This window comes from Pezoporus flaviventris, unplaced genomic scaffold (assembly GCF_033815535.1).
Source record: "Pezoporus flaviventris isolate CSIRO_AGI_PZ_B2104156 unplaced genomic scaffold, CSIRO_AGI_Pfla_v1 ptg000001l, whole genome shotgun sequence".
Lineage (NCBI taxonomy): Eukaryota > Metazoa > Chordata > Aves > Psittaciformes > Psittacidae > Pezoporus > Pezoporus flaviventris.
This window is the reverse complement of record NW_026892549.1, coordinates 46,318,105-46,344,136: the sequence shown is the minus strand read 5'-3', so window position 1 is coordinate 46,344,136 and position 26,032 is coordinate 46,318,105. Positions and strand designations below refer to the sequence as shown.

Here is a 26,032-nt window from a genome sequence, read left to right as displayed (position 1 = left end):
CTCCTTGATCCCGATATTCTTGTGAGGAATGAGAAACTAGATACTGCCCTTACAAAACATGGAGTGGGTGGCAAAATAAGGAGAGTAAATGGAAAGAAGATGCTGCTGCAAAGCTGAATAGAGAAGTTTATGGCTGTCTCCAACTTTTTACAGTAGCAGCCCTACAAACCTCTGTGTTGTAAATTATAAGTAGTTAGAGAAGGCCAGTAGGAAACAGTGAAAGCAATACTTGAGCCAGCTAAAGCAGAATCATCAGCTTCAAATGTGCCTGCCAAGATATAAGAGATACAATTCAGACATCCCCAAACGGAAAATACTTTTCAGTTGCTGCACTACACTGCAGCAAGGTGTGAAAAGATAAGAATTAGAGACTTCTTTAATTCCAATGGACTTCTCTGGTACATAGTCTAATATTATTGTTCTTGAGAATTATCTGCTCGGAATCCTGTATCTCATAATCCTGTTTATGTCTAGCAAGCAATATTATAGATACTGAAGAGATTCAGAATGGTGCGTGGGTTGTAAACTGCTCTCCTTACAAAAATGATGGCTTGTTTTAAACATGGCACTCTGAACTTGCACATTTATATTGCAGCAGATGAGTGACTTTTAAAACTGCAACAGGGAAACTATAATCTCTTCATCTTATCTTTGGTGGGTTCATGCTAGATTCCGTGGTGCCAGTATCTTGGGCAACATTTTTCATACTAAACATCTGCTGTTTTGATTCCTCTGTTTAAATAGATGAGATTAGAAGGGGGAGAAAACCCATCTTCTCCTCCCCCTCACCATTCTGCTCCAAAGCTTAGTTACTATGAAGACAAATCATATGTTTCCTTCCAGCAAAGGCTTCGCTGACACACAGTACTTGGGTTTTTGGAAACTGGTACTGACTCAGTTTTCAGCTACATCAAGATACAAGATCTAATTATTGCAAATTACATTCAGACAGGCTGCATGTAAGCTCCTCTGTAAATCTGTATTAAATCCATTGATTTTTATAGGCTTCGTTGTCTTAACTGACAATGCTCAGGAATTAGAGCATTGTAACTGAAACCAGAATCTGATCAAGTCTGAGCTCTTAAGATCTAGGAAACATTTTGTTTAGCATTTTAACTGCAGGAGATAACTTTTGGCCATAGTGCAGTTTTCTGAGAAGCAGCAGAGGCTATCTATTGAGAGTCTCTGTATGACCTAAAAACCTAAAGGCAAAACCTTATTATGTAGTTCATTGTTCTTTTAAATGCTATGGGTATATTAACAGGACTGCTTGCATGGTGATGGGAGAAAGATCTCTAGTAATCTCTTGTATAGTTCTTAATCTCAAGTGTAGATCAAGAACTGTACTCAATCCTTGCTCCAAGTATTAAAAGCTTACGGCCAGCAAATTCTGACATCTCATCCCATGCACAAAGTCCATCAAAATAAAGAACTACCAGTCCAGGGTCTGCTGAAATCTCTCACCTGAGAGAGATCACTGTTGGGAGTGGAAGAGTCAAAGATCACTTGTGATTGTACTGCCACACAGATTCTGGTCCCTGATGGAACTCACTGAATTCCTGTCAGATTTTGATTTTATGATACTAATTTTTTAAAATAAAAAAGTTCCCAAATTTGCATGAACCGCCCAAGATTAAGGCTAAAGTTGATGCAAGACCTGAGAAAAGGAAAGAATGCGAGAGGGGAAAAATTGTGCTTTTTAAATTAGAAAACAAGTTACTGTAGTTACTTTGACGGGGGACATTAGAAAGAGATGTTTGTGGTGAATCCAAACCATATCATAGTAGGAACAACTCTTCCTACTAATGCACATCCATGCCACACCTTCCAGACTTTGGTTCAACGTATGTGTTTCAGCAGATGCCTCTGGGTCTCCACATCCAGTCTTCGATCAGCCTCAGGCTTAGGATGACACAAATGAAGGATTCATGTCACACAGCAGCCTTTAATGCTGCAAATACTTTAAAAACCAAGAGTGTAGGTTATTTGTAGTCACCCTCCTGATCCCTGAACAAGCCCTGTATGACAGAAAGAGTTCTGCATCTGGCTGGTGGATTCTATGGTAACACCTTGGTTAATGCAGTAACCTCAAAATTGCTAGGCTGTTCTACCAAACATTCAGTGTATTCAGGGATATGTGTGCGCTATGTATCGATTTATACTGATGGTGCTTATGATCCTCAGGTTTATCTCTGATTCGGTGCCCAGCTCTGCATCAGCTGTTACCACACACTCATCTTCGTTCTTTGGTAAGCTTGTTTCAATTTCCAGTGTTTCTTCTGTATTTTATCAATCCCTGGCCAGTGTTCTGACATGTCTTGTGTGCATTTATCCATGACAGCTCTGTGCGTGCGCGTGTGTGTATCAAACACAAGTGTTTCTCAGCAGCTGGGGTACAGAGTTAAAGGAGAGTTGTTAGGGCAGAGAGCATTTCCCAAATGCTCTTCCAAGTGACCTCAACCATCTCTCACATGCAATTTACAGCAGCTGTAGTCTGACTGAAGATCAGACCTTCCTTACTCTAGAGACTATAGACAATAGAAAGTGTGATGAGGGGGGACTCTCTTGCATAAATAGTATACATTATTGCGATATTTTGCTGTAACTGGAATATTTCTCTGTACAGCTTTTTGCGAATTCTGGTTTGCATTCAGAGATTGTTTCAAACATGTAAAGACATTTATTTGCTTAACCCACAAGCTGAAAGTCTCAGTAGCAATCACAAAACACTTATTTTGATGTTTGCTTAGTTCTACAGAATTTAAATGAACACTAAGATCTCTGTTGATCACAGGCTCCTGGTTGCCCAATGGAATAAACTGCAGAGCTATGCAAAGCTGGCATTTTGAAGTTTGGAATATGAATATTATAACTGGTACAGAACTGACATTTCTGTGGTCTGAGTTGTGTGTTCAGCATTCCACACGGAACGTATCTTCATGTGGATGGCTTGGTAGACTCATCCAGACGGAGCAGCTGCCTTTCGTACACCAAGCCCAGCCAGCTCCTCAATGGCAGCTGAAAAGCCACTCATTTCATGCCATTTACAGGACAATTTACATTGGCTTTCATGACAATTAATTTTAACCCAAGTTTTGCCCCTAATTTGAGATCTCTGCCAATGTGCTTATGTTGAAAAAAAAATCGGTGATTCTAACTCAGTTGGGCTTTTTTAGCATATGAATTGCAGCATAACTTGTTGCTATCCAACACAGTAGCCTGTGCAGCTCATTGTATCTCCGTGCTTCTCTCATCTGAGCTGGAGTCAACTGCAAGGGAACTTGATACTAAACTAGTGAAATAGCCATCCTGTTTGCTTGGATGCTGGGTTATAAATCAAAGGTAAGTTATAGTTCTGCCCATCAGAACAGGATCTTTAGCCTTGCTCTCTGAAAAGCTGTCTTCAGCCATTTAACTATCACACAGAGGTGCAGCAGGGATGGCATGACAGGACAGCCTGCCACAATTACATGCACAAACCTCATTTTAAACTCCTTATCAGTTTATTTTCATTAAGGAGAAACCTCACCACCAGGCTGTGGGCTGTACGTTGACAGGAACAGGCAGAGAATTGCTGGCTGGAGATGGGCATCCTTGTCCTACACTCATAGAAAATGCAGCCTAAGAAATCCACTATCTCCAGTCAGCCTGTCCTCTCCTGCATGCTCTGTCTGTGCCTCCAGAGCATGCAGTGCCCTCCTCAGCAGCTCACACCCAGACAAGAGGGTCCAGCAGCAAAGGATCTAACTGGGGGGTGAGTATCTAAGGTGAGTTTGGGGGTCTCAAAGCCGTGACCAGCATGTGGGCTGAGGCTGCCATCTGCAGCGCTCTGGGTGAGCCAACAGGACCTTCCCTGGTGGGGGTCTGTGGAAAAGGTGCTGAGCTTGTGGGTGATAACATAGTCAATGGCATTACCCACATGTGCCGATTTAGGCTGTGTGTCACTTTCACTGGAACACTTGGAGTCTCCTTCCCCCTCCCCTTGTTTTCAGTCCAATCCCCCAGTTGGGGGAGGCTGAGAAATTAAAGATTAAAAAACTAAACAGAATGCCAGCAAGAAATAAAAAACAGTGCTCTGTCCAGGGCTGCCCGTAGGAAAGCGGTGGCAGTTGTCCAGAAGCAAAGATGAAAGTCTCAAAGCAAGAGGAAAGCTGAAAGAACTAGCTGGGGAAAAGCAAACACGTGAACAGAAAACGCAAGTGTGACACTAAACTAAGGTCCAAGCAGGTGAACGCTTGTCTTGACACTTTTAACACATCTTAATGCATGATGTTGTTTGAACTGTATTTAGAGGCAGCACATGTGCGCTAGTGAAGCTAACAGTTCATGGCAGGTGTCAGTGGAGAACGAAAAGATGAAACAGACCAAAGTATTGCACAACCTCTCAAAACCAAACTGAGCTGCCTCCCACCCCCATTGATACAACAAATAAACATGCAGTAGTTGACTATTGTCTTTGTTCCCCTCACCTGTAGCATCATTTTGATGTTTAAGGAAAACTAACTGTTGTACATAAAAGTTCTTTGCTGCTCTGTATTATGTTACTGGGGCACTAAACATATGCAGAAATGGTGGATTGTTTCTTGGGGGAAGTATTTTTGTGAGTAGAATCACCATCAGCACCCTGGTTCTGGAAGACTAAGTTTGCTTTTGACTCAGTTCTTTTGCAATTTTCAAATCTACTCATGCTGGCCATTCCAATTTCACATCATTACTTTAAAGGAAAGAACTGCATGTTTGGAAGAAAACAAATGTTCTCACGGAAATGCTTGAATTAAGATTAGAGATTTTCCAAAGAACTGTCAGCCAAATCTGAAAAGTATTTCTGTGGGTTCCAGGATAACTTGTAGACAGTGATAGCATGGATCTCTTCCAAAAATATGTTGTACTTATGCTGGTATTGCTTCATAATGTCAATATAGTTTAATTAGTTGCTGCTTTTTGTGTCTGACACAGTACTTTTCCAAGTAAGAGAACCCCAAGTGAGAGGAAGGTGTAAAAATCCTCCTGCTTCTGAACTGTGGTTTGTCAAAATCTTTCTGGTTACACTCTGTGTAGTTACTACAGGTAACTAGTGTAGTAGATCAAATAGATTCAGTGTTTGAAACTGAAACCATTAATGCCAGCTGGGACTTCATATAGGTCTAAATAACACTAATCTTTCTAAACTAAGCTGACAGTCCACGTGACATGGCATTTTTAAAAACTATTTATTAAGTCTTAACCACATGAAGGTTACCTTTAGGCACATGCATGGAAGAGAACCCACTTATTTTTGTCAGCTGATTTGGCTGGAGATGCTTCACAGCTCTCTGACTGCAAAATGCCACAGTAATTCTAAAAGCTGTGCTCAACCATAACATATCTGGAAGAAAAACTGTAATAAAATGAGTGCTTCTTATAATACACAAAATAGCTCAAGACTTTACATTAAGGGGTCACTGGGAGTCTTGAAATGAAGGAATTTTCCAAACTTCCTTCCTTGCTTTCCATTAAAAAACATCTCCAAACTTCATTAAGACCTCCAAAAGTCAGGTACACTGGATTAAGGATTACCTAAAGAGGCTATTAGTCACTTCTGTTTTCATACTACAAGGTTTTTAAACTTCTATGAATATGAGGCCAGTGATTGCTAGACCAGACTAGTGTATCCACAAATGTGCCTGTGCGAGCACACACATCTCTAAGGGTGGGGACGAAGGAATGCTGCATGTTCTAGCACATACTAAATTCGTGCTCAAAAAATGCTTCATGTTTTTGATAGGTTTACAAAACAGAATAGTTATTCACACCGTATTTGCAAGTTCTAGTTTGTGGAGTAAACAGAAGGCCATGTTTTAAAGGAATAGTTTAAGTAAGAAAAACCCCCTCATTTCTGGATTAAGGTATGAAAGTGTTTATTGCTTTAGAAAGGATGAAGCATATACACTAAGAACATGCACCTGGATATTAAGATGATGGCAAGACAACTAATTCCTTGTAAGGAGCATTAGTAAATAAAGGTTAGTCTCTTAGTTGCACTACCTGACATGCAGATCCTTCCACTGTATGCTTGCTGTTTTCTCCATACTTTTGCTGTTATTTCTTAAGCTGCTTGCTCAGAACTTGTCCATGCTGGTCAGAATTTTGACTTGATTGTGCTGTATATGTCTTACACTTACTGAAAGCTTTGGCTTCACACTGTTAAACACACGGATGAGCTGGTTTAACATCGCATATATGGCATCTAACAAACTGCAGTAAGAGCTTTTTTCATTTAAATGCTGAAGTAAAAGCAAGCTGACCAGCAGATAAGATGAGCCTGTTTGGATAGTTCTTACCCTCTATCAACATAAAAACTATTGCAACTTTTTGTATCCATTCTATGAACAAATTAATTTTCTTCTGCCTTCTCTGTGTGATGCTCCATTTGTTTCTATACATATAATGTACAGCCGTAACTTATGAGCAACAAAAGAAGTATGGAATATTTCATCTGCCAGTAAATCTGTCAAGTTCCTTTATATCAAACCATTTGCACTGCAAACATACTAAGTTTTCATCCAAGAAGGAAACCTGGGATCACCAGTTAAGGACCTAATTGTAAGAATTGCCAACAGCTGTAGTGAAAGGAGAGCTAATTCTGACATTTACCTGAAGCGAGGCACTAGGACTGAACTGTAGATAAAAGCTTTATTTTTTCTTTTCAGGGCAAAGAAGGTAAACTAAAAAATAATAATTTAATCGAGTGAGTAATTTTTCTGTAAGTAGCAGGAGCAGTTTACTCTTTATTAAAAGAGCTATACAAATAGCCATCAAAAGGGAGGAAACACTTTGCTTTGTTTCAGGCTAATCACATTTGTAACTGCTTGTGGCCATTTTCCTGTGATAAATATGGATTATAGGTTACCAATAAAAAACAGGAACAGTGCTCTGAGCAACAAGAAACTCCTTTCTTCAGAGAGAACAACTGCTGCAAGAATCTTCTCATCTTTTTTCAAGTCTTCTGGCTGTTGACCTTCATGCTCCAACATCAGAGGCTGTAGTTGGGTATCTGTAGCAATACAGTTTGTTGTCTGCACCTCCGCTCAATAGCAGCTGATGAGGGAAAAAGAAAACTGTGATTAGTAGCAGAACTAAACAAACTACCTACACCCAAGTTGAGGCCTTGTTTTCTTTCCTTTGAAGACAGAAATAATTAACTATTATTGCATGACTAAAACCCTGATTCAAAGTGCAGAAGCTACTTTGTCTCTTATCCTCCTCGTAAATTAGAAACAAAATTTTTGCAGGAAAATCTGTAAAGCTTTTATTGAGAACAGGAGCCACAATGAGAAACTAGAGCATTAACAACATGCTTTTCTCTTGTTTTATACATGTGTGTACCATGACAAATAGCGGAACAGCTTGTTATATAGTTTCCCCTCCTCTACCTGCACTGCCATATCCCAGCTGTCAGTTCATGCTGCTGCCTCAGTCTCCATGGCAGCAAACAGTACCTTGGAACTTGCATTTTCTCAGCAAGGTGTGGTGCTGTTCTCATGTCTCTCCTTGTTTGGAATTCAATGTAACTCCCATTTAATCCTACAGATCTTAAACTCCCAGCCTCCTCCTTTACACAGTAGCATGGGGAAGTGCCGCAGCACATATGACAGTGACACCCATTTATCAACCCAGTATCAACCACAGCACAATTAAAACTTCCTGTTCTCTTCCATCTTTAAGCATAAAAGGAAAAACGGTTCACAACCGCTTGCAGCCCCCATGTGTGTAAAGTGAGCAATTTGCTCTTTGAATTCTTACCCCTCCTTCTGTCCAGTCCACACACAAAACCTTGTCTTCATGAGCAGCCAAGTCATACAGAGGAGCTTTGCAACTGATAAAAGACAAGTATTTACAGTCACTCATTCGTAGTTACGTGAGCAATCACAGAAGACAAAATTGCTCCCTGGTAGAAATACTATCAGCAGTTATAAACACTTTCAGCTATCTACCATCTGTGCTTTCTCCAGGGCTGATCACATCAGTGTTAACCTCTCCTACATTCCCCAAAGAGAAAAGCAGCAACATTTTTCACCTGCTTGCAAACTTGAAACTGAAATTTAATCAATCTGCTTGTCAGGAACGGTTTATTATATAGTTTCCTTCTTCCACATGTGGATGCTGTTTAAGTGTGTGCATTTTCCAGAAAAGCCATTTATGTCTTCTGAATGCAAACTATTTCATTGCTTAGAAATTTGTAATGAAAGGTCTGAAAAAAGTATCAAGTGAAACTTCACACCATTAGGCAAAAATACATGCTTCAGAGAATGTATTTTATTCCTTAAAATAGAGGAATGGTTAGCAGACCATCTGCTGTTCCTAATCCGAGTAGCAATGTTATGGTTGCTGCCCCCTCATGTCAATCAATGCTACTGTTAATGCCAGGTAAGTCTCATACAGCCCTCTCAGATGTTAAGCCATGGATCCTTGGGTAAACTACAAGTATTTTTCTTCCTTTTGACTCCTAAAACCTAGAGGATTTTCACAAACGCCACAGAAGTTTCCACAGAATGTCTCAGACTACTTTTGCTATTTCATTATGTTAGCTGACCCCATAAGCTTGAATGCCGTGTTTATTTTACCTCCTTGTGTCCCAGAGCTTCACAATGTTGTCCAGAGAACCAGAGATCAGCTGGTGCTCATGGGTAGGTGACCACTTCACAGATGTCACCCAGCCAGTGTGAGATGTCAGAGACAGCAGAACCAAGGAGCCATCTGAACAGAATGAAAGGAAAAAAAGATATCAGTAGCTGCCAGCTGAAACCAGCACTTTTAAGATGCATCAAACTTCAGTGAGAAAAGCAGTCAGCAGCGTATTTGTGTTCAAGATAGAATTACTGGTGGGAAAAAACTTATCTAACTTCAAAAATCAAAGTGAGCCTTAAAGAAAGCAAACAAAACCGAAAGCCACACAAGTTCAGGGGAGAGGTTGGGGACAACAAACCCAAGCAACTCTCAGTGTGTATTTTCTTGTCATTAAACTCTCTTTTCAAAGATTTTTTGGGGAAAAAAACAACCAACAAAACAAGCTTTTATTATCAACATATAAGATTACATTACATTTATAGAAGCTAAATAAGAAAACGTGCCTATGAAATATATCTGGTAGGCTTAGTCATAAGTTAACCGCAGTCCTGTCAGACATGGCACCGCTAAACTAGAACAAAGTGACTGTCTCAATTTAATGATGGTCCAACCAACTTAAGGGGAAAAAAGGGAATCCTAAGCCGAGTTTACTAAATTATCAGGTGAGAAATCAAAACAAATCTTGCATCAGATTACAGAAAATAGACGTTAACTTTGTATTCAGCAAAAGCCCACAAATGACTTGTTTCAAGCGCAGGGAGCAGGACAGCCTGTGAGATGCCTCCCAACAGGAGGAAGTTCTGATTTTGAACACACACCTTTGAGAACATGCATGTTTTAGCTCACCTTTGCTGCGAGGATCCCATAGCCTAATGTGTCTGTCAGTGCTCCCAGATGCGAGGCGACGACACAGCGGTGAGTAGGAGACAGAATTAAACACTTTGTTTCCTGTCTGTCAGAAAAGAAAACAGTAACTCTAAGAGAGGCGGCACTACCTAGCACAACTGTTTCTCCTTGTGCTGGACTTGAGCTGAACCCGCAGATAAAGTATCATGATCTCACCAGGGTTGATTTGAGATCTCCAGTCTCAGCATCCCAGAGTTTAATGGTGTGGTCCCACGACGCACTGCAGATTTCTTCAGCATCTATCCACAGCACAGAAGAGACAGCTTCTGTGTGGCCAGAGAGGGTTGCCAGGGGAGTCTGGGATTAAAAGGTAAAAGGAGATTAGATTGAATATCCTCAAAAAAAAAATAATCTGTTCTTTCAACAGCAATACATGTTTGATCAGCCTGAGGCATAACACCAGAAGTTTTTAGTCACTCTTAACAAAGAGAAATTACTTTGTGTGGCCACACTAAAACAAGGTTCTGGATAAAACCTACCCTTGTTAGTCCCAACTGTTCAGTTTTCTGTTTCTTCCGTGGTCTGTTAGCTGCTTCTTCCATTTCATCCTCTTCATCTGTAGGTACTGTGACAGAAGACAGTCAGACTTGATCTAGAGGTTTCTGAATTGCATTTCCATGTAATTAATTAAGTAAACCCCCATATTTACAGTACCTAACCCGTCTATGATGCGTGAGTATTTTAACCTTACATCTCTGATCAGGTCACTATTATCTCCATTTTGAGAGAGAGGAAAATGATACAAATTAAGTGATGTTCTCCAAGTCACGTAGTTTTAAAATGAAGTTGCAATGAATTTCTAAGGCCCCCTTTACTCCTGGAAAATTCCAACAGTCAGTCAGGTGTGATAATACAGGCTTTTCTTTTAGATATAATACCTACTTACACATTCTGAAACTGAAAGAGTATGACTTGGAACAGTGAAAGAAAGCATTCAGATAAAGGATTAGTTTCCATTTCTAGAAAAGTCCTGATCATCTTACTGTCCTCCATGTTACGGCAACAGTAATAAACAGGAAAATAACCCATAAACTTTTGATGTATAAGAAATCTATACTCAAACCTGCACATTTACATGAATCCATTAAAAAGAAATGGAAAATTACTGTGTTCTGAATAAAATAAACATCAGCACACAGCTGATACCGTGTCTGAAGCTGTGTTACCAACCCAACCAGGAACTTGGTATAGTGATGTACAGCCTTACCAGAAAAAGTTCTAGCATGCTTTTATGTTACAGACTCGACTTTTCTTAAAGAAAGAAGTATTTGGATATCCATCTTTCCGGTTGTTTTAAGAGCCAAGAATCCCATCATACACTTATCTTACCTGCAGACCAGATCTTTAACATTTTGTCCCAGGATCCACTGCAGAACTGTATGAAAGAAAACATTTATTAAAAGCTGACCCAGACAGACATTGTAAGCCACACAAAATACGCTCTCTGCTTCAAAAATTAACCAATGGGCTATAGCTCCTAAAGAACAGCACAGAGCTCCTCAAGAAAAACCATGTTTTGGGCATTGGCATTGATCATTCTTTTTTCCTCCTTTGCAGGAAAAATACGCACAAAAAAAGTCTTTATTTCCTTCAGCACTAAATGGTTTTCCTTTAATCTGTCTGACACTGACTCAGGATGAGAGCTGTAACTCCACCTCTGGCATGTGTGCTCTTAACCTGCCGAACTCCTTGATAAAGGGAAAGAACCTCTTCTACCACCTGCTTTTTCTGAGTACAGACGGAAAATGTTTTTCCCCACCAAAACAACTGTGAAAACTTAGGCCAAATTTGAAAATACTTCATTATAACACAAAATTCATGTGTGTTAAAAGGAAATATAGGAAATAAAAGGAAAATAACCATTCAGCTTCACTCACAGAAGTCAAAAGCAGCAGTATAACGGCTTGTACTATCTAAGTCACCTCAACTTTTTGTGATATTAGAGGTTAAGCACATTACTGAAACGATGGCCTGGCACTGATATAGCACTCTTGATCTTCAGTAACCACCATTTATAACAAGACTAGAGACTTAGTGTGTCAGTCATAACAACATGACGAGTAGTACAAAAATAACATGATGACTTTTGTCCCTATGAAGGGACAAAAAGATGGCTTATGAGATACAAGCTGTTAACATCCCAGAAGACAAATGTTTCTTTCCAGGAGTCACTCACTTTAGTTCTTGTGCAATCAACAGCTATAGAGTCTACACTCCCAGCATGTCCCCTGCAGCAGTGAAGGGCTTTCACTTTGTTTTTCTCCACGTTCCACTCCCACAGCAGCACGGTTTGGTCCATAGAAGCACTGAGTAATAGGCATGATAAACTATCTGAGGAAGACAAAAAAAAGTCATGCTTGCACCCAACTCAGCTTTCCAAAGTCATTATAGTTTATATGCAATTATTCTAGTCCAAGAAGAAACAGCAGGTAGAATCTCATACATATATCTATTTACATCATGTTACCCTGCAAGTACAATAAGCATACATACGAATATTTGCTAATGATGTCTGCAAGATAGATAGACAACTTATATGTTGAACTAACTGTACTGGTGTTAGTACAAACTAACTTATTACTGTTAAAGGACTGTTTCACCTCATGACTTAATTTCTACCATCACTGACGGACACAGAAATAATTCTAGCATTTACATAATTAAATATCCATACTTGAGGAATTCTGACATTTCTCCTTCAATAATCAAACTATTACTACTCCCCTAAGATATATATACTGACCTTGCTTTACCCATGCCACATCCTTCACTACTTCTGTATGCCCAGCTACTGTCATGATGGATTTTCCTTCCAAAGACCAGATTCGAGCAGTCTGATCATAGCAGCCAGTTAATATCCTACAGGATTTGAAACATTGTTGTTAAAACTAACAATGTTTTTATGGAAAAACAACCAAACAAACCCCAAACAAAACCCCCTTAACCAGAAACTTAAAAAATAATAGCATAGTAACTGCTCAGGCTTAAAATCACTTATGTAATTTGAAATAAAAGAGAGTTATTCCTGATGTGTTACTAGAGGATATCAAAGCATTTTCAAACCATTACTTAATAGAGGAACATTGTCTAGTTAGTTGGAAAATGAATGAGAACATACAGTAGAAACATACAGTAGAAAAAGACAATTATTGTGGCTTTTTTTTTAAAGAAAAGCTCTGCATAAAGGTATGCTATTATATTTGTTGCTAATTAATGTCACATTTGAAGTCAAGGGTTTAAGCTAAAATAAGAGCTAAGGAATGCTTGCTGTCCTTTTAAGTGAAAGAACAATAAACAGCGTTTGTATTAACAGTATCACGCTCAGTGACTCTATAGCTTTTTTTCTACTTGCATTAAAGTCACCGTCAGCACAAAGCATTAAAACTGAACTGCTTACAAAAGCAAGCAGCTGACTGACTTGACAGATTAAAACAACTAAAACACAGAACAAATTGGGGGGGAGAAAAGATATTAAAGAGACAGAATACTCCTTCATTTGACACCATGGTGTCCTCTGCACACAACAAGAATAAGCAAGACAAAACTTAGAATGGGCTTAGTGCAGTACCATTCTTCAGTAGCTTGAACAGAACTGATCCAGTCATCATGGAAGATGCACTCCTCTGGCTGAGGGGCCATGTATTTCTCCACATACTCTATTTCCACCACTTCTTCCTGTGCTCACAGAAAAAATATACTTATTTAGGATGGGTTTGTTTTTTTTTTTAACTCAATAGCAGCAATAGTTAACGCTAACACAAAATATACAAGGTTATTGGGTAAAGATCTTGGTATCTGAATCCTTTGCTACATTAGTGGAATAAAGTGTCTAAACTATACTGTTACCTGTATTTTTATCAAATCACTATGAATAGCAAGCTGGAAACAAAAGCAAGCAATTTCTCGGGTTCCTCTTCTTCTGTATTTACCCACATAAAACTGGTGTCTACAATATTTCATAGTATTTTCTAAAGCTAATGCTAACCTCCCTCATTATCCCCAATGCAACTAATGGAACAAGAGACAAAAATACGTTAGTGATGAACTGAATAAGACAAGAATTTCCCCTCTGAACTGTATATAGACAACAGTTTGGATAATTATGTTCCTTGCACTGCTCATACTCTCTAATCACTCTGTGCTCCAGAATGGACTTAAAAATGCAGGGAAAGTTGGAAAAGAAGTAAAACTGAGTAAGGAAACCTACCTAGTCAGGACGACAGTGTAATACCTAAATCAGACTGAAGTAAACTGGCCAAGTCTGTTCTATTGTCCAAAATGGGGAGAAACTGAATATGACTTACTGTGGAGATATTTTCCATTTCCATGTGCGTGACCAGTGGCATTCGCAAGAACTGCCCATTGATAAGGAAGTCGAATTCCACATATTTGTGATCCGCTGAAACACATTAGGAAAAATCCATGTCCAGGTGTCAGCACCTACCAGACACCATCCAGAACAGCACCACTTTTTAAATCCTTTTCTCTGTAGCTAACCAAACCACAGCAGTGCTTCACCACTGTCCTGTACAGACGTTGCCACTGCTAGCTCTCATCTTTATCACTGCTAGCTAGAGGCCTCTATCTGAGGCAGCAGAAATTTGGGTTCATATTTCTTCCTCTGTAACGGCACAGTTGACACAGGCCCCGTATTTCAACAAAAGCATTGCTTTGTGCACTAGTTTTCCAGGTTGCTTGCAATTTCATGAGTTAAAAGCAACTAGTAGAAGTCTCAGCAGTTTGGAATACAGTTAGTCTACTTTGTCATGGAAAATGGGATTTCTTAACATTCCATAGGTGTCTTTTCCCCAAAAAATCTTTCAAGTCAGTCAGGCCCATGTCAGCTGGCATTTGCAAAATGGTGGAGCTCTTCTCAAAGGCTTTCCTAACAACCAAAAACCTTTGGTTTTTTTCATTAGTTTTGCCAGGGTTTGGAGAATTCTTCAATTACCATTTGCTGGGGTAGCTTGGTCTGTGGTGCTGGGCAAACACTAGTCCAGCTTTTCTCTTGGAACTGCCCACCATCACTGCTATCTGATGAGTTCAAAGTGTGCCTTACTCCGGGTGGCCAGAACAGAACAGAAAGGCAAGAGCAGCTAGGGTTGAGGGGCCTGTGGGTACCAGGGTGCTGCTTCTGACTCTGACAGCACGTTTCCTTGCCCGGGTCTGCCCTGAGCCGTCTCGCTTGCAGCCCCATGCACTACAAAAAGTCAAGCTCAGCCCGACTCGCTCGGTGCAGCGGGCAGCGGGCGGCTTCAGACGGCGCATGCGGTCAGAAACAGGGGCAGTAAGTGGAACTTATCACCCCATGGCAGAGCAGGCCCTAAGCCAGACCCGGTCCCGGTACCTACCGTTGCCGGCCGCCAGCAGCTTGTTGATGAGCTGGCTGAGGTCTGTGGTCTCGGAGGCCGCAGGCACCGAGAAGGGCACATCCTCCACCGCGTACCTGCGGGCACACAGCGCCGTTACCGCCTCTGCGTTACTCTCGCCCCAAACCCACCGCACACCCCCCAGGCCCAGGCGGGCGCCCGCTCACCTGCGGTTCTCGGTGCGAAACCGCGCCGTGAGCTGCGCCATGATGCTGCTGCGCCCGACCACGTGCCGCGATTAGCCGTGCCCGCCCCCGGGGCACCGCCTCCCACCCGCCTGCCGGCAGCGCTCCGGCCCCGCCGAGGCTCTTTCCCTCGGCCCGGCTGGCCCGGCCTCGCTCAGCCGCTGCTGCTACCGCTGCTGGAGCTGCTGCAGCCGCCGCCGGCCGTGCGCACAGCGGGCTGCGCGGCGCCGGGTAGCGGCGGAGACTACAGCACCCAGCATGCCTCACGCGGGCCCTTCCCGGCGCCCCCTCGCACCTCCCGCCTAGAGAGCGCGCTTGCGCGGAGGGGCGGTGTGCAGTGCATGGCGGTGACTGCCGGAGCAGAGCCGAGGTTGAGTATACCCCTTCTGGGCGCTCCGCTACTCCCCGCGGAGCTGGCGGCGGCAGGGCCGACCGGGCTTCGGGAGCGCTCTCCTCTTGGGGAGGTAGTAGTAGTAGTGGGGGTGGTGGGTGGGGGACTGTAGCCGCTGTGGGAGGCATGGCGCTGATGGTGTGGGGCGCCCCCGGCTCCCCTGAGGAGGAGGCTGAGGAGCGTTTTCCCTGAGGCACTCGCAGGCCCTTGCGCCGCTGCAGCGGGGGTTCCCTACGGCACTGCGCAGCCCGGCCCACCCCGTCGTACCGGCTTTGTGGCGGTGAGCAGTTCCCTGCGGCGCTGCTGTAGTCGGGAGCGGGAGCGTTCGCTGCTGCTGGTGTCGTCTGGGTGTAGGTTGTGTTTCTTTGCATGTAAAGGGACGCATCCGGACTTTAAAAGAAGCTGTAAGGGAATTAGGTCTTTGGAGAGAAGGCTGCTTGTGTGAGTACCCGCTGCGTGTTCGGTTTATATGCGCGCTTCCTCTGCTTTTTTGACAGATGCTTGTGGCCTCTCAGGGAGCAGTTGAGCTTTCCCTGTGTGGTGACTCCCGTTGGGGCAGCTTGCTAGAGCTGGCCAGGGTTTTGTGGGACTCTGACATCTCATCTCTTTCTTAAGTGTAATTAAAAGGTCTGACGCGGTCAGCATGATTGACAGAGTTGCGTTTTCCAGGTACTTGTGTTAACTGCACAAAACCAACTGGGGAGACCTTTTAGGCAGGAGTCCCTAGACCTTCTGTGCACTCTTAACCCTATGTACCTGCTCTTCTATGACAGGAAGAAGCTAAGTCTCAAACCTGGTACAAGTTAATATAAAGCTAAGTGTAACTCGTTTACTATCACTATGCCCTGATTTTCTTCCTGTTGAGTTTTACTGTAGTCCATGTCCTTCATAATGATGGTAGAGATACATCGTCAGAGGTAACTTTTTCAGAGAGAGTGTTTAATTGTTGTGAGCAATGCAATTATCTAAAATCATTACAAAAAACCTCTAAGCATTTAATGGAAATCCCAAGAAAGATTGTGGGTGAGGCATTATACTGTACATATTTCCTGTCAAAAAGTATAAAATAAAACTGGAATGGGGAATATTGCTGTCAGAACTGCTGAAAACATGAACTTACACTGTCAAGCTCTGATTCTCTTTTGGTTTTAATGGGTATGCATTGAAGACTTGAATCTTCAAAACTGTTAAGAGAATTGCCTCCTTCCTGCCTGGACAGGTATTCCTAGGTAGGATGCACTTATTATCATAACAGACTTACCTGGTTTCTACAGTTTAGGTTTCTTCTTATTACTAACATCTTCCAATGTTGACTCGGTGTTAAAATAATTAGTCCTGTGATTTCAAAAGGCTGCACTTCCCTGTGGGATTTGGGTGCACGTTGACTTTACAATGGGGCCTCATAACTGAGGGAAGGTAGAAGCAGGCATTCATAGAAGGCCTTACAATTATGTCAATCAAATCTGGTGTATTTTTAGGGACCACTGCTTGTAGTTCGTAGGTATAGGCGTTACATAGAATAAAGGATTGGAGGCAAGAAAATAGAAGTCAAATACTTTGCCTTAAGGCAGAGCAGAGGCGTGACTGGTCAATGATAGGATTTTAAAGTAATGTCAGCTTGACTTTTCTGTTATTGTCTTTAAAAGTTTGTATATTGAGAATCAGTATGAGGGCTTCTCCATTACAGAGGAGATTGCAACTGTTAGGAGAAAAGCTCACCTCAGAGCAAGAAATCCTGCTCCTGCTGACAGTTCCTGATGTTACACAAGTTGTGTATGTGGATACCAGCCAGTGAAGACCTAGCATATGCAAGAGGTGCCCCTGGCTTTGACAGCTGTGTTATCATGGCAATTCTTGATGGCTAAATAAATGGAGATCTTGCTGCCTCCTGTGTTTTGCTAAATGATCTTGAACTATCAGCCAATTTGTCTGTGGAATTGAACCACAGATGGTAATTGTAAGCTAGATTGCAGTGCATGTTTGCTGTCTTGAAGATCCTACATAAAATGCTCGTGATGGTTAATTCCATTTGCCTGTGCTTGCTGCTTCTGTGGTTGCTTACTGTCTTTGTAGAGTTGAACCAAGGATAGCAATAGCCATAGTTTTCCCTTTATTTTGAGCAGAGTGCTTCCCAAAGGGAGGCAGAGCAAACAAAGTGGTGCTAACTGGGTTGGAAACTGCCTTGGAGTGGTAGACTTCATGGAGGGCAGCCTGTAGAGTGGTTTGGGTTAAGGCTAAAGCTGAGGCATAAAGAGCTGTCTGTTTGATGTATGTACTGATGATACAGCTATATTCTACACTAATATTAAACTCCCGTGTTTCCCTTCAGCCCATTGTTAAACGTGGGATATGATGGTGTTACACTGGAAATTTTTGTGGCACTTATGTAAAGAGTATATGAAGAGCTACTTGTATGTATGTTGTTTACTCATTCATGACAAAATATCCACACATTTATGTATACAGAATTTAACTGTCTTGTTTGGGCAATCTGTTCACAATAATTATACAGTTATTTAATTAATTACCTATGTATTTACTTTTAAGTATCTGTAACAGTGTATTTCTTCCAGACAAAAATATCTTTTTGCTTGGGGTTGCACAACACTCAAGTTAATGAAACCTGGATGGTTAAACCATGGAGTTCATTGTGCAGGGTGATGTATGTGCCTGGTTAGAGCAGTGGTCAGACAACATCACAGGCAAAAAAGTACCACAGGGATTTTTTTAAACATAAAGATAAAACTTCAGCTATTTCTGGGCTGCTTGTGAGAGGAAGCGGGATAAACATCACTGTATATTTGCCCTACTGCTGTAATCTTTCCCCTGAGCTTTATTATTAACCAGTGTTAGATACAGGACATTGGGCTGTGGGTCTGTCCCAGTACAGCGATCCTTGTGTTCTGTAGCTGGATATATGCTTAAGGGTACATGCCATTGGTATCTCTGGAACAAACCTCTTCAGTTTATCTTGGAGAACTAGATGTGCTGCTTTGGCAAAACTGACATATCTTCTTGAAATCTTTTAACTGAGGGAAAATGGTGGGGTGATGATGAAATCTAGCTTTCTGCCTTTTTTCATATGCCGCTAACATGCTTCAGACACTTTAACTGAAGCAGCTCAGAATTGTTCTCAGATCCAAAGGTTTTTGATTGGTGAGCATGAGGTAACTTCATTTGGAACTTGGTTTTGGAGTGTCATCACTTGAAAAGCAAATGGAAAAATAAATCTGCTTTAGATTAAAGTATTTAGTGTATTGAGCATATGAGCAGCTTAATTTCTCAATGTTGTTTGTATCAGCAGGGTGCTTTATTCAGCTTCAAAAGCCAAGGAGATGTAGATTAACTTTGCCTGTGGTCCTTTGTATCTTTGCAAAGCAAGATAAGTTTGTCCTTCAAGGGTTGTAGTTCTTTTTGAGTGATTTTCTAGCCTTTTACTAAAGTTGTAAACAGTTAAAATATCACAGCCAAGAAGGTCCATTTCAGGACCCCTTCTATGTGGTGTAGTGAAGAAGATAAAGCTGGTAGGAGCCACATGCTTGTGTAATGCTGCCTGTCTTTAAAATAACTACTGAAGGGAAAAATCCTGAACACCTTTCCTCCTCCCTCACTCCAAACTGCAGGAATTAAGTTATTCAGTTTGGCATATCATGCATGTAGTCTAGTATATATGTACTGTAGTAACATAGGAGCCAAGTTAATTTGTCATTTTTGTCTCACTGCTGGTGAATATGTGCGATTGGTCTCTCTTTTAAAGGGTGTACTGTTTGGGTGTCCTGTGGATGTAGCAATTCACTGTCCAAAATTCTGTTTGCTTGATGGTTTATTGTGGGCAACTGAGGTCCTTGAAGTAGTGCCTTTTTCTGTTTCATCACAATTAATGCCAAATTTTATTTAGTGTATCTGGCATTTTTCGTGCCTAAAGCTTACTGCTGTAGACTAACAATAGTAATTTCATTTAGATGTTGGTTTATATCCCTTTAAAACAAACAATCTATTTCAAGATGGCTGCATGACAGATTTGGGTAACACAAATCCTGTCTGTTGATTATGGAAGTAGATGAGTAATATTTTTGTAAAGCAGTGCTGGCATATCTTTAAATATTGAGTGTTCTCTAGATGTGTATGGTTGTTGAATGCTTGTGGATATACTTAGGTTAAATCATGAATGTGTATGTGTGTTTTATATCTGTGTATGCAAAGACAAGTCTAGCAAATTCTTATACAAGACACTAAACTACACTCCTAGAGCAACACATGGAAATTTTTCTGCAGTGAGTAATAAAGTGATAAACAGGCAGGGATTTCTTGAGGGCTTTGCTGTTAGCTTGCAACAGTGTTAGAACTTGTAAGACTAAATTTGTAGGACAAAAGAAAATCCTGAAGCAATGTCTTGATTGAGGCTAAAGTACAGAAGGCTGAAATAAAATTTCGTAACTTTTTCAGGTCACCTTGTAATGGAAGAAAATGGAGCTGACCATGACATTGCTATGGAAGGATCTAATGATTTGTTCATAGGCAACTGTAATGGTACAGGAGAGTCAGAAACAAAGGATCAGGTTTTTCAGGTGAGGTATGGATGTCCTGTCTTTGTAGATACTTTCTTTACATCCTCTCTAATGAACCTGCAGTATGTTATTTCATCGAAGTGTTTTTTTCCCCGGCCTTTATAGTAGTACATTGTGTCTTTTAAAAAGTGCAAAAGTTCCTTCCCTTGGGTTCTTGTGCCATTTGGTTTTGAACTGATGAATATCCAGATGTTGCATGTAACGACAACCTTTAGTAATTGTATTAATGGAACCTGTTACAGTGCTGAAGAAATATGTTTTATTGTGTTAGAAAAATCCTTTAATAAAAGAGTACTTCGTGACATGCCTTGGAGTAAGAGTGATTGAGAATCTGTTGTTTTTCCTTCCCAAAGCTTCCTGCTGTAGACTAACAGTAGTAATTTCATGTCATTATATGTTGTTTTATAACCCTTTAAAACAGATGTAATTTACTTCAAGATGGCTGCATGACAGATTCGGCTAATGAATTGAACATTGGGTTAAATTGCTTAGTGACCAAATGTGGCAAATAATCCAGACACAGGATGCCTGTGTAGGTATTGGGGAAGGGGAGTGTTTAATGTATTCATTATCAAATATCACCAGATACTTCTAGTCAGATTTCTGTGCATAAATGTTCTGCATTACTTCAGCTAAGACAAAATATGATTCAGGTAATGATTCAGTAGCACGCTTAAGGTCTCTGCACAGTGTCTTTAACATAACTAGTGCAATTTTTTGCTGCTTTTCTGGTGGAGTTTACAATAGACAGGTTTAGCACAGATTTATTCTTGAAGGATTTTTAGGTTATTTGGCTCAGGTCTGACTTCAATATTAAATTTGGAAACGTTCTTCCCCACTCTTTGGATTTACAGTTTACAAATTTTTGCAGCAGAAATGTCAGTTGATTGTGTGATTGCTGCAAGAGATAACATGAACTGCACTCCTCCTTGCATCGACCAAATGACAGCCTGACACATTATACATGTGGGCTGCCTGTTTGCAGTTATTTTTACATGTTCAATATTTCTGTTGTCAGAATTTCAACAAGACATTTGTGCTTGAAGTTTAAATTTAATCAAAATGGGATGTGCTTTAAGACCTTGATTCTGCAAGCTTGGGGAGTATAAGCTCTGAGTACATATTTTTTGAGACTTGCAAAATCTGATTCTTGGTCTTGTGCTGTATAGTTCTTGGCCTTGAATTGGAAGGTTTGAGTTGCTTATGTTTATTTTGTGGTAAAGAATCAACGAAACTTGTAGAAATTTTAGTTTTCATAACTAAATACATGTATGTAAAGGTGAAGTGGAATAGTGTCTAGGACTTCTTTTGAAGTCAAATGAGGTTGGTAGGTATTTGACAGTTTTGGTATAAGTTCTTTCAGATTCTGGGTAGATATGATGGTTTTAGGGAACAGATTTTGGTCACAAGGGATTGTCTTTCCCTTTAATAGAGAGGGTTTGTTCTAGGAAGCAGAAACATGAATACATTTTCATCAGAAATGGAAAGCAAAAAATAGAGCTGTAGTGTTAGCTGGTAGCCTCTTGATCAGAAGGACGAGAGCTCCCTCCAAGTATACAATACAGCACACTGGGTTAAAATGTTTTTTCCTTTCTTTCTTTCCTTCTTTTTCAATTTTTCTTTTCTTTAATAGAAATTTCTACTCAAGATTAAAGTACATTTTACTGTTTTTCCTCTGTGAAAGCATTTAACCTGCATGGATTCCAGGGATCCATTGTTTGGACAGAGTGACTCTCCTCCAGTCTTACCCATCACAGTACACCTCTTGGGCTCTCCATCATCAGCTGTGCCTGCCCTGCCACCCCAGCCTCACTCCACAGAGGACTCCCACCTGGTGGACCAAACGGGGCAGCCTCTCTATGAGCTGCAGCCCCTCGGAGGGCCCACTGCACCGATGGTGAGTTGTCTGAAAAGAGGTCAGGTGTGAGAGGCAAGGATGCTCTTTGAAAAACTCTTTTACAAGGTGCTTGTTTGTTGTAGCAACAGCTGATTCAGACTTTAGCAAGGAGGTGAAACTTTTCAGTGGTTCACTTCATGCTGCAGTTGTTCTTCCTCAGGTAGGCAAATCCTGTTTCCAGCCATTACTAATTTTATTAAACAACTTAGTCTTTTGTCATTATCAAGCCTGGATGTAGCTGTGCGATGAGATCTCATACTTCTCCCACTGCTGCTTTACCGATGTTCCCTGAAATAAGTGTATCTGTGTTTTCTGGGTGGGGATTAGAACATTAGCAACAAGCTAACCCATATGTCTCTCCTTCCCTCCCACCCGCCTGCAATTAATGTGCTTAAAGCATTACTTGTAATTCTTAACACTTACTTTGTAAAAAGGTAATTCTAGCCTAGAAGGCTTGGTTGGCATGTGTTGTGCTGTTACTAAAAACTGTTCCACCATTTAAAGTGTAAGAAATTAGAAACAAGATGATATTTTATGTTATTGTAGGCTTTGTAACATTGTTGGGAACAAGTCAGTGGTAAATATGGGAAAATATACCATAAGGAGTTGTACAGGTTTTCCAGAATTCTAGGAGAATTTATTTATTTATTTTTAAAGTCCTGGAGCTTTTCTTCTGTCATTTTTTGCATAGAGTTCAGTTTCTTAGGAGTAAAGGTCAACATTCGATATGTTGTGATTAATTCTGCTAGTCCAGAATGGGGTCACAGTGAATCCATGAATGGCTTTCAGGTTTTTGATAACTTTAATAATAGTGTGTAAGATTCAAATAAATGTGTAATTCATTGTAGAATCCACTGAGGGTGGGTTTGGGGTTCTTTTGTTGTTTGTTTTTTTTTTCCCCTTTAATTAATTAAAGAGCTATTTTAAAAGAGGGAGAGTAATTTTAAGAAATGGACAGTAAATAGGCAGGGGTTTTATTATATAAAATCATGTTAATTTATATGCCATAATTGCAACCAAAATATTTCCTGTTCTGGTAATAAGCAAACCCAGTTGTGCTGCATGATGATCACCATACAAACTAATGCCATTCATACTTTTGTGTGATTGCCTTACAGATGATTGTTGCCAGCCAGTCAGAAAATGGACAGGTGCTGCATGTCATCCCTACTACCCAGCCAGGAATGGCCCAAGTGATTATTCCTCAAGGCCAACTTTTGGATGTGACCAGCACGCAGGGTGAGTTTAACCTGTGGGACTTGAGAGTGTGTGTTCCTGTGACTAAACATATCCTGCATCATGTCTTTTTAAGCATCTTCTTTGTATGTATTTCCTTTCCTTATCAGTTATAAGACAAACATACATACTTATGAAATTTGCTTTCTGATTATGAATCTGGCACCCCACACACCACGTTTTCTGTTTGGCAAAAGCCTCATGAAGTAAAAGCTGTTATGCTCACTTTAGATATATGATGGATAGATTGAGATATTAAGCACAAACTGCTTCTTGCCTTCTTTACCATTGATAAGGATGTTTGTGCCAAGTCAGATAGCTGTACTATCAGTTTCAGATCTCCACTGTTTACTTAATTTTGAGTGAAGTAGTTAATGCAGGGAGAAGAATTAATGTTATTCTGGTCTGTTCCAGATATCACTGGTGATAATGCAGCTTTTGAAAAGCGAGGAATGAAGTTCCTAGGTAGAAATGCAGTTCCCATTGAAGAAAATGATATGTAACTTTAACTTTATTGCTAAGTTTATTCCCCTCAGTGTGTTAATTGTCACACTCTAAGTGTATGTCGAGATGCATAACTAGAAGCACAGGTTTTAAGCTTCTCGCTAGAAAAGGGACATACTGAAATCTGAAAGCATTGATTATTTATCTGCAAGCGTTGCTGGGTGCAAAATGCTGTGTACTAGTTTCCATTCACATAATAAGATTGAGAGCTAGATTGTGTCACATTTTGTTAAACTCTCCAAGGTTTTAGGTTTTTTTTTAACTGTCTTTGCATTTTCTGTATGAAGTCCTCAAAATCTGAGAAAATTCTCCATATCTGAGGACTAGTTAAGTGCTTCTGTGCAATGAGAGCTCAAAGGTAAGACTCAAGTCCTGAGGCTGGGTGGATAGAATAAAAAGAATTCAGATTCAAGTCATGATCCAGCCCTTTTCACTGGCAACTGGAATATGGTTTCACGACCTTGCATTGAAAGGCTTGCTCCTAACCTAATGCTCGTGTTTTTCTTCCTCTCCACGTGCTCTTACATAGGAGTAAGACTACTGTTTAGTTAGTGTTGTCTTACGTGACTTTAAGCTGACTGTGAGCCTTTAGTTACTAAAGAATTGCTGCTACTTTTTGTAGGCAGTAAATTGCAATGATGAATAGTATTTTTGTATTCCTATTTTTTGTCTTAAACACTCTTCCATCTTTGTAGGTAGCTCAGTTTTGTGGTATTTGAATATATATTCTACAGGGGGGTTTGTGATTGTGTTTGATTGGTTTGTTTTTCTGGAGACTTGCTGTGTAAAACTCTTTGGAGTTATTTGGTCTTTGAAAGACAGACAAGACTTGTTAGTGATATACTATGGAGATTAAAGGGGAAAGAAATTGGACTGCTGGCCCTTGAGTTTCGCTTCCCTGCACATGGTGGTAATGCATGCAATGGCACAGGGCTTCAGAGTACACTGTAGTGTCTTAAGGGCATGTCTGTGTAGAGGAACCAGTGCTCTGAGCTTTGAACCAGCGTGCTGTTTATGCAAGGTGCACACTTACAAATCTCCTAGCACAACCTTTCTTAGTGGAGTGATTTCTGTATTTAGACAGTAATTTATCACTGTCTCTTGGGATGGGGGGAAAAAGCTTTCATAATAGAGGGACAAAAATCCTGCTTCTAAAGAGAGCTCCCATTTCTTTATGTTGAGACCAAAGTATCAAATGCCTGCTTTCACAGTTTTGCATTATGTTTTTGTTTAACTATATATGCAGGCTTCATTCTAACAGCATTTTTTGGCTTACGGATTGCTCCCTGTTATGAAGAAAGGCTAAAGCATTTGTTCCAATACCATGTAAGGTTCAATTACAAGAGGCCTATTTTATTTGTTTGGGCCTTCTTTCCAAGCAAAAAGCAGTGTTGTAATCTCCTTTTTTCTTATTTCAAAAGCAATCACTGTGTGATTTGCAGCTGAACAAAATAGTTGTGCAATCCTATAAGGATTTATGGGAATGTAAAGCAGAGTAATGTACACGTTCTTAAGATTATTTGCTTGGTTATGGAAGGTTTCATTAGCAGTAACATGATTTGTCCTTGAGGATAAACAACCTTATCAAGTGTATCTCTGTATGTGTGCTTAGAGTTTAAGTATTGATTCACAACTGTTAAACCACCTTATCATCTAGAGATCTTATTTTGTATGTCAAAATGCTTGCTCTTCCAACACAAAGTTTAATCATAGCTTATTTCCTCATTCTGAGTTCAGTTGTTAACCAGGAGGCTGTTTTATTTTTATAAAGATGTTTCAGAGGAGAAGTGTGGTGATGGGAACTTGCAGACTGTAGTGGTGGCCGCTATAGCAGACAGTGGAAGCAGTTACATTCTACATCCACAGGCATCTCTCACTGTATCAAAAAAAACAACCACCAGGTAGGTCAGGAGGTAAAATGATGGACAATATTTCTGATCCCTGCTAGTAGTGCTTTTGCTTTCTTGCACTTTGTTTTTGCAATGGTTATCACAAAATTACCTTAGAAGAGAGGTTGTGAACCCTCAGTACTAGTGAGTGATTTGTAGCTAACTGTGTTTGCAGGCAGCTTTTGTACATGCCAGAGCACCGGAAAAGTCACTTAAAGGACCTGTATTCCAGAGGTAGTTGGATATATTCTGACCAGAGCAGTAGATGTGCACTTAAAATAACAATGCAAATTACTGAAATTACTTAAAGGGACATTGATACTGCCAACCAGGAGTTGAAAGTGATTACATGGGTTGAGATAAGAGCAGTCAAGTAACTAAGGTACAGTACAAAACTATTACTACTACCACTAATAATGATAAGGGAAATAATAAGGAGAGAGAACATGAAACTAAAAGGGGAAAAGGAAAAGAAAACAA

The 26,032-nt window shown here is 40.5% G+C and overlaps 2 protein-coding genes across 20 annotated transcripts in view; one reads left to right on the top strand and one right to left on the bottom strand.

Annotated features, from left to right (window-relative positions):
- Positions 1-6,484: 6,484 nt before the first annotated feature.
- WDR12 (WD repeat domain 12) lies at positions 6,485-15,167 on the bottom strand. Its single transcript, XM_061455861.1, has 13 exons — positions 15,050-15,167; positions 14,865-14,959; positions 13,818-13,912; positions 13,082-13,188; positions 12,257-12,372; positions 11,690-11,844; positions 10,843-10,888; positions 9,993-10,078; positions 9,670-9,810; positions 9,454-9,559; positions 8,604-8,736; positions 7,783-7,855; positions 6,485-7,077 (listed from the first exon to the last, which is right to left on the bottom strand). Exons 1-13 carry the CDS (start codon positions 15,088-15,090, stop codon positions 7,000-7,002), a joined length of 1,272 nt encoding a protein of 423 aa, XP_061311845.1. The 5' UTR covers positions 15,091-15,167; the 3' UTR covers positions 6,485-6,999.
- Positions 15,168-15,386: 219 nt separating this feature from the next.
- The window catches only part of CARF (calcium responsive transcription factor), a 39,219-nt gene continuing 28,573 nt past the window's right edge, over positions 15,387-26,032 (top strand). For 15 of the 19 annotated variants that reach the window (XM_061456007.1, XM_061455922.1, XM_061455944.1 and 12 more), the window contains exons 1-5: positions 18,893-18,982; positions 19,905-20,026; positions 21,711-21,923; positions 23,042-23,162; positions 25,435-25,564. In XM_061456007.1, the coding sequence (XP_061311991.1) occupies positions 18,955-18,982; positions 19,905-20,026; positions 21,711-21,923; positions 23,042-23,162; positions 25,435-25,564 (614 nt within the window). In that variant the 5' untranslated portion in view covers positions 18,893-18,954. Of the gene's footprint in view, positions 15,438-18,892; positions 18,983-19,902; positions 20,027-21,659; positions 21,924-22,028; positions 22,084-23,041; positions 23,163-25,434; positions 25,565-26,032 lie in introns of those variants that run through there. The other 4 variants (XM_061455998.1, XM_061456018.1, XM_061456027.1 and 1 more) reach the window with 4 other exon arrangements.